This window comes from Apis mellifera, linkage group LG9, assembly GCF_003254395.2.
Source record: "Apis mellifera strain DH4 linkage group LG9, Amel_HAv3.1, whole genome shotgun sequence".
Classification (NCBI taxonomy): Eukaryota; Metazoa; Arthropoda; class Insecta; order Hymenoptera; family Apidae; genus Apis; species Apis mellifera.
The window spans coordinates 2838622-2847830 of record NC_037646.1 but is presented as its reverse complement, the minus strand read 5'-3'; the positions used below and the strand labels follow the sequence as shown (position 1 = coordinate 2847830).

General features: G+C 17.9%; 1 protein-coding gene across 4 annotated transcripts in view; it reads right to left on the bottom strand.

The window, feature by feature from the left end:
• Positions 1-168: 168 nt before the first annotated feature.
• Positions 169-9209, bottom strand: part of LOC727630 (V-type proton ATPase 116 kDa subunit a) — a 35233-nt gene continuing 26192 nt past the window's right edge. For all 4 annotated transcript variants that reach the window (XM_026442920.1, XM_026442923.1, XM_026442924.1 and 1 more), the window contains exons 4-11: positions 4450-4576; positions 4147-4323; positions 3097-3309; positions 2250-3018; positions 1862-2091; positions 1010-1229; positions 665-836; positions 169-370 (exon numbers count right to left, since the gene is read on the bottom strand). In XM_026442920.1, coding sequence (XP_026298705.1) covers positions 268-370; positions 665-836; positions 1010-1229; positions 1862-2091; positions 2250-3018; positions 3097-3309; positions 4147-4323; positions 4450-4576 — 2011 coding nt within the window. In that variant the 3' untranslated portion in view covers positions 169-267. The remainder of the gene's footprint in view (positions 371-664; positions 837-1009; positions 1230-1861; positions 2092-2249; positions 3019-3096; positions 3310-4146; positions 4324-4449; positions 4577-9209) is intronic.

Here is a 9209-nt window from a genome sequence, read left to right as displayed (position 1 = left end):
AATTTTTAAATATAATTATAAAATGAAAATATTATATTTTTTATTTTTAGAATTACAATTATTTTTGTTTTATAAATAAAAATAGAAATTAATTTATTTGAACATAGTATTAATTTATGATTAGTAAACTTATGATTAATAAAAATCAATTACTATTATAACATTACAATATTATTAATTTTATATATGTTTTTTATACTTATGGAGAACAAGAATTTCATTGATAATAAATGGAACATTGTATTATAAATCAATATACTTATAACTTTAATCTTCTGCAGTGGATTGTGCTGCATCTAAAATAATTTCAAATGAAAATGGTTGGAAACCATATCCTAGTCCAGAGTAAAATTTACTTTGAAATTCGACCCTATGAAAAAAAATTCAATTTTATAATACAAGTATATATTATTAAATTGATATTATTTATTTGATATTTTATTTCATTAAAATATATTCTAAAAGATTTCTTAAAGAGAAATTTTTTAAAATATAAAAAGTTTAATTATTAAAAAAAATAAATAAATAAATAAATAAATAAAAATAAAATAGTATTGATTAGAAAAAATTATAATTTTTTTTACATTAAATTTAATTTATTTTTTTTTAATTGAATTTTAATATGTTATAAAATTATTTAAAGCAAAATAATTTTTCAACATACCAATGAAGCCTAAGTGTATGTAAGAAAGCTGATAAACCTTCCATAAGAACTAGAATACCAACTGTTAAAACAGCCCAAAATGCAAACACAGCCCATAGAATAATACCACCTGCCCAGCCTTCTTGAGTTAATCCATTTCTCATAACCATATTCCATAATACTTCTGATAATTCTAATATAATCAATAATATCCAATAAAATATATTTATTAAATTTATATGTAATTTGTATTATGTATGATTAATATTATATATGTTATTATATAATTATATATAATTACATAAAATATTAATAATTATATAATTATATAAACGTATTAATTATATTATTAATTTTTAAACTTACGAGCATGGGCAAGAGATAAGGCCCATAAACGCAAATAAGATGCAGTATGAGATACACTGCCAAGAACATATTCAATAGTATGTATGCCCTGATGAATAAATACTTCAGCCATATCTTCCTCTTCTTCTTTGTGACCTCCACCTTGAGGAACTCCATTTGCTGGTTGTATTGCATCAACAGCACCTTCTACATCTCCATTTTCTGTACCATGATTATTTAACTAATGTGAAAAAAAAAAATCATTCAATATTATTATTGTACTAATTTTTAATTTTCAAAATATAGGAAAGCATTTTAAAATAGGAGAACATATAAAAGAACAAAAGATTCAATAGTTTAAACTATTAAATTGTGAAATATAATATAAAATTAAATCTAATATTTCCAACTTTTTAAGCAAACAAATAAATATTTGTTAATAGAAAATAATTATTCTTGTTTTCAGCAAATTTTATATATGATATATATTTTTTTCTTTCAATTCATATCATATTATAAAAATTAATAATAATTTATTTTCTAAAATAATTTTTTATATGTAATTATGATAATTGAAAATTTATGTATAAATTATATTCTTAAAAAGAATTTTTAGAATAAAATTAAATTAAATTAAAAAAGAATTAATAACTTCGAAAATATATAAAAATAGATAATTCTATTTAATAATATTTTTGTATATTTTTAATAATTTTAAATAAATTAGTTATCAAGCTATAAATGCATTTCTCTATATAAATTATAATTTCGATTCATATTTTTAAGTAATATTTTTAAGTATATTTTTAAATATATATTATATAAAAAAATTAATTAAAAAAATATATATTTATATTGAATTTAAAATTTAACCTGATAATGTTGCTTTTTTCTATTATTCATTAGCATAATAGGTTTTGCCAATAACATCCAAGGAATGCAAAGAACAGCAATAACTACTAGAAATGATTGGAATCCACTTTGTCCACCATACATCCAAGGTGAACAAGGTTTTGGCGCAGTTCCAGGTTTAAATAATACCATATTAATAAATGTAATTAATACTGATGGTGCACAAGAAGGGCCATGTTCTGGATCTATTTCTACAAATAATATTATAAATGTTATTCTATTACAATATGTATCCTTTTTTTTCTAAAAACTAAAATAAATATACTATATTATAATAATAATTATTACTATACATTAATAATAATTAGTATTAAATATAACATATTTTTCCATTGAATATTTTACTTACTATCGCTATCAGGACCATATTTTATCCATTTAATAAACATAAGTAGTACCATATAAAGGAAAAGAAATACTAAAAAAATAATTTGAGGAATGAATTCACAAGTTATGTTAAGTTTTCTTTTGAAATACATATGATTCCATAATCCAATCACCACACCAAACAACATGTGTATGACTCCAAAAATGATAGATATTTTCATCTTATATGAATTTAAAAAAATGATTTTATTTTCTGCTAATTGCCACACAGGATCCATTCCAATAGGATATGGAATTTGTAAATATTGTTCTTTATCACTAGGATTTAATTGCAACTCCTTATTTGAATCTATTGTAGAGAAATTATAATTGATTCTCCAATATGATCCAAAAATATTTAGTGATTTGGAAAATATGTCATTATATATAAGTCCAGTATACATTGAAAATAAACCCATTAGAAAAATAATATATCGACCACCAAAGAAGATATTCCAAATTTCGTTATCAGATTTTTTTGCAGCTAATGGTTTTTCTTTTAATACCATCCATCCACCAAAAAGGAACATAAGAAGGCCATGACCAGTATCTCCAAACATAACCGCAAATAAAAATGGAAATGTTATTATGGTATAAGGAGATGGATTCATTTCTCTATAGGAAGCAACTCCATATGCATCTATTAAAGCTTGAAAACCTTTAGTAAATTTATTAGTCCGATTATAAGTAGGTGGATCTTCAAAAGTTACCATACGGTTTAAAATTGGTGGCACAGAACTTCCACTACGTTCCTAAAATATAATACATAACTTTGAAATTTTTAACTAAAAACAATTAAATAAGCATTATTAAAATATATAAATAATTACAGTTCCACGACGTAATGCTAATTGTATTATTTCAATGTCTAATACAGGAACCCAACATTCAGCAATTAAACATTTTTGTGTAACATCCAAATTAAATAAATTTAAAGTATGATAAATTGCTTTAATTTTGCGAACTTTCACAAACCAATTTTTAATATTTTTTGCAGCAGCTACTAAAACACGATGTCGATGATCTTGAGTTTGTCCAAGAACCTAAAAGAAATTATAATAAATAATTCTACTTATATACACACATAATAAATACAACATGAATATATATATATATATATATATAACAGATTTATGCAAATTTAAAAAAAATGTTATATATATATATATATATATATATATATATATATATATATATATATATATATATATATATAACAGATTTATGCAAATTTAAAAAAAATGTTATTAAAAAAAAAAAAAAAAAAAATAAGAAGACTGAAAAGAAGCTTTAATTTTTAAAACTAAAAATTATTTGTTATTTAATCAATATTGATTGTTATGATTATTAGCCATTTTAAATGAAACCTTTATTTTTTAATATACAAATTTAAAAACATAATTAATTTTTTTTAAAATAAAAGACTTAAACTTTATCTATTGTAATCTAATAATTATAGAAAAGAAAGCAAAAAAGAAAAAAAAAATAAAAAATAAAATATCATTTAAAAAATATGTTTTATCATATAGAATATTTAATTTTTCGACTTTATTAATATATTTTATAAATATATGTATATATAATTTGTTTTAATCTTTATTATAATTAAAATATAAAATAAATAAATATTTCTTTTTTTCTTTTAATAAATTTCATATTTTTTTGTTAAAATTTTTGTTTAAAAATTCAAATATTTAATTATATTTTAATATTAATTAATATTTTTATCTTATTATTATTATAATTGAAAAATTGTATTATTAATTAAAATTATAATGTATATATTATAATTAAAATTATAATGAATAAAAGTTTTCTATTGCTATAGATATTTCATCTCTAAAAAATAATTTTATTATAGAAAAAATATAGAAACTAACTGTGTTTAGATCTTCAATTCGAGTCATAACACCCATAGCCATTTCACGGCGATCAGCAGGTGCTTCAGGGCAAGGATATAAAGTTGCTCTAAATCCTTCACAAATTTTTTTAACTCGAGTTTTCAATTGATCTCCTTGGAAAAATATGATAAACACAGATTTAAAGACTTGATCTCCCTGAAAGAAAAATATATAAAATATATAAAAACATATATAAAATAATAATATATTTTATATATATAATATTTTAAAATATTATTAAAAAAAAATCAATTTTGAAAATTTATTCGAATTTTTATTTACCGTTGAAGGATCTTCCAGAGGAGTTTCAATTTCTGCTTGACGTAGAAATACATTACCACGACATGCACGCCAAAGCATACGTTCAAATGCTGGAATACGTTCTCGTAGAATTACTCCTGCGACGAAACTATTTAAAGAATAATTTTAGTAAGATGCATAAATCATGATAAATTATCAATGAATGAAATTAAGACATGACACCATAAATGAAATAAAAACATGACACAACACATCAATATGTTGTGCATGTATAAAAATTTTAAATCACTTTAAATTTAACATGAATGTAATAATAATAATATGCATCAATACAATTTGCATAAAAAATCATTTTCATATTTATAATATTATATGTCGTCATATTGGGCAAATTGTATGAGTTTTCAAAATTAACATTAAATTCTACATTATAGGTATTAATACCTTCAATCTGTATCATTCAATATTTTAATATTTTTATTAACAAGATATTTATTTAAAGACTCCTTTATTATTTAATTATTATTATTATTGAAAAATGATGATTTTTGTAGCCATGGTTTTTTTCTTAATATCACAAATATTATTTAATCGTCATACAAATATGCATATATAGTTTAAATATATCATAAATTTTATATACCTACAATAAAATTCAATAAATATATCATATTAACATTAATAAGAATTAAAAATAATTATGATAATAATGAAGAAAAAAATAATAATAATTGTTATTAACAGCAATAACAATAGCAATATTTCAATAAAAATATATTAAATAAAAGATTTATTATTTATTTTAAATATCAAATGATATTTAGAAAATAAATAAAGAAAAGAAACTAAAAATAAGCTTCATACCTGCAATTTTTAAAAACTTAATATCATAAAAACTTAACTTACTATTACATTAAATCAGATCTTAAATATTGATCTATCTATTGATTTAATATAATTGTATTAAATGTATGCGCATATTTTTTTGTAAAAAAATAAAACATGCATCTCAAATTCATCATGATTAGATTAAATAGTAAATTATAGAATATGTATAATTATGATTCAAAAATGTATGTTTTATTTAAAAAAGGAAAGAAAATTTATAATATTATAATATTATATTATATATATAATATTATATTATAATAACAAACAAAATCGTATTATTTTGAGGGATATAAAGCAATATAAATATTTTTTTTTACATGCAAAAATTTATTTCGATAAAAATTGATTTAATCTCAAAATACATGAGACATTTTTTCAATGATATTATATAATAAAAAGAAAATTCATTTATATCTATATATGCTCAGTAATCATTCATTTTTTTTAGTTATAATTAATTTTGAAAAATCAGTACTATCTAGAGAATAATTGTAAGATTTAATATAAGAATTGATCAGCTCAATTTTTTGAAAAAAATAAATTTAACTCTAATATAACTCTAACTTTGATAATATTCTATATTTGTAAATGCAAAAATAATTATCGAGATAATGTAATTTTAAGTGCAAAAACTAATTATCCCTGAAACTATTTAATTTTTCTTGCAGACAATAATAACAGTTATTTTTTGATCGTTTTTTTGTCATTTATTTCAAATAATTTTTCTCTTATAATATTACTATATATATATGTATGTATATATATAATAATTATTATTAGTTAAACAAAAAAATTAAAATATAATTAGATGTATAAATTTCTTTCCTAATTTTAGATTCCATATTTTTATATTTTTATAAATAAAATTTTTCAATATTTTATATTTTTATTTGTTTTTTAATATTTTAATTGTTTTATTTTGGATTTATTTATAATTTATATAGAATAATTTTGAACTTTATAAATATTAAAAAATATTTAAAAATATTAAATATTAAAATAATTAATACAAATACTTCTAAAAATTTGTCTTCTTTATTTCATAAATAGAGATCTATAAGTCTATATATAGAATGAATCCAATGGCTATAATTCCATATCAAATAAGATTTAAAAAAAAAAAATGATTAAAGAAAATTTTCCATTTTTTGTGAAAGTCATTCTATTGTGCAATTTTTTTAAAAGTAGAATGACATAATTTTTAATACAATTATATTTGATTTTTTAGAATAATAGAATTCTGAAATAAAAAAATTTTTTCTTATATAAATTAATTAAATTGATTAAATAAAAAAAATATTAAAATACAATAAGAAAAAATTACTTATAAAATATTTTAAATTGTATAATACAACTTTTATATTATTCTTGAAATTTACTTAATAATAAAAACGCAATTGTATTTTGTAACTGTACTCATGACATCTTAATACAAAAATTATATCAAGATAATGTTTATGTAATAATAAAGATTATTAAATTGAACACAATTTTTTTTTCTAATTGTACTATGAACGCATACATAATATACTTTATAATAAATACATTATAATTATATAATTACTATTTCTTCTTATTTTTCTGAGAATCTAAACATATATATATATATACACACATGATTAAAATATTAATTGAAAAAATTTACAATTAATGTATCGTTACTGCGCATATATAGATATAATACAAACATTTTTCATTCATCTAAAATCATATAAAGTCATTTTTTAGATTCTTTTTTTTCGTTAATTATATTAATTTTTTTTTTTTGTATTTCTATTCACATTATAGAAAATAATTTTATAATTTTTTCTACTAATAAATGTTATATTTTTTTATAAGAGAGAGAAAAAAACATTAATTTTAATGATCATCATGTTAAATTTATGTGAAGGTTTTCTAGAATTATTTATTCATATGGATATCATATCACAGCATTCATCTATTAAAAACACACTTACACAAATGCTCAAACTCACCACAGAATTATTAAATAATAAAAATCTATAATAAAAATCTTTTAAAAGCTATAAAATTATTATTAATAAGTAATTTTTGCACAATTTTGTAAATATTATATAACACTAAATTTTCTATAAGCATAATGTATAAAAATTATCAAATTTGTGTATTATATGACCTATATATTTATTTAAATATTTCTATTGCTTGTGAAATTATTAAAACAGTATTTAAATTTTTAATTATTAAAAAATTTAGTATATATTAATAATAATGATATAAAAAATAAAAATAAAATAAAAATAATATTTATTAATTTTTTAATTTCTTATAATTTGATATATTAGCAAGCTAAAATAAATATAATATAACACTGCTTTGTTTGTATATTTGTTTTATATTAATTAAAAACTAAATTTTAATAAAAAAATAATCATATTATTTATATGATTTTCTTAAAATACAAATTTCATATATTTTTATGATATATATCATATATTCTTATATATATTTATTTAATTTATTTTTTTTAAATAGTTTTTAAATTTTAATTATTTAAAACTGTTTCAACAATATATCAAAATAATATAATTTGTATTTGTTTTGTATTTAATTTTTCTATTTTCAAAATGAAAAAAATTTTAATTGAAATTTAAATTAAAGTTTATAACAAGTATAATTTATTTTTATTGATAAACTAATTTATGTCATATGTATTATTATTGTAACTAGTAAATTTTTCAATACATAATTATTTTAATACTATTATTTTAATGATTTCCATTGAGAAATATTTTTGTATAATATTTTATTTTTATTCAACTTTATTATATTAATCATATTTTTGCAATTTCAAAAGCAACAAAAATATTTATAATATTATATTTAGGATATGATATAATTATTTATTTCTGAATGAGATGGATGATACACTTGTACAGATAATAAGCCTATGTAAAAATAAATTGAAATTATAATAAGAAATATATATAAATATAATATAATAAAATACAAATATAAAAGTAGAGATTTTGTTGAGATTTATTTTTATAATTTTGAAAAGACAGGATTTAAAGACCATCTCAGACTTATTTCTAGATTTTATTTTATTAAACTCTTATTTATAAGAATTTTTTTTATTTAAATACGTAATATATAAATTTATGCAAAAGTTTATAATTGAAGATATATGAAGATGTTTTGAAGATATATATATATCTTGAGATCAAAAAAAATATATGAAAAATGTAAGTTTTTTAAAATAAAAAAAAAATTATAACACCATTCATAGAGCAAGATACGTGTCAATAAGATGCCATTTTAAAAATTTCTTCAATAATATATGTAAAAATAAATTAATAAAATTATATATAGAAATTAATTTGATACTTTTAATATTTTTTAAATTATTAATTATTTTTGAAAAAGTTATACAATTTTTTTTTGTAAATAAAAATCATTATTTTTAACGATTTTGTTTTATTTTTCAGATAATTTTCAAATTTTCTAATGAAAAGAAAGATGATTGCTTTAATACGCAATAAAGATTGGATAAGTGCTCGATGACGTAAATGGTTGATAATCATCTTTATGATTGAAGAGATTCCTCTTGGTGCATAATATCAATCTCAATTTTTTTAAAAATAAAAACTTAAGAGATAAATTTTATTCTATATTTTTTTATAGAATATATAATTATAGAATATATAGAATTATCTATTAATGATTAATTCATATTCAAGAGTATTTGGGAATTAACAAATTTCATTTGAAAAATTTTCAAATTTGATTTACTCGAAAACGTCAAATAAAAAAATTTTATTCTTTCTTTTTTAACTTATTAAAAAAAAAAAAACTTCAAATATAATTCTAAATAATTGCCAAAATAATTTTTTTCGACAAAAAATTATGGAAATAAGAAAAAATAAATG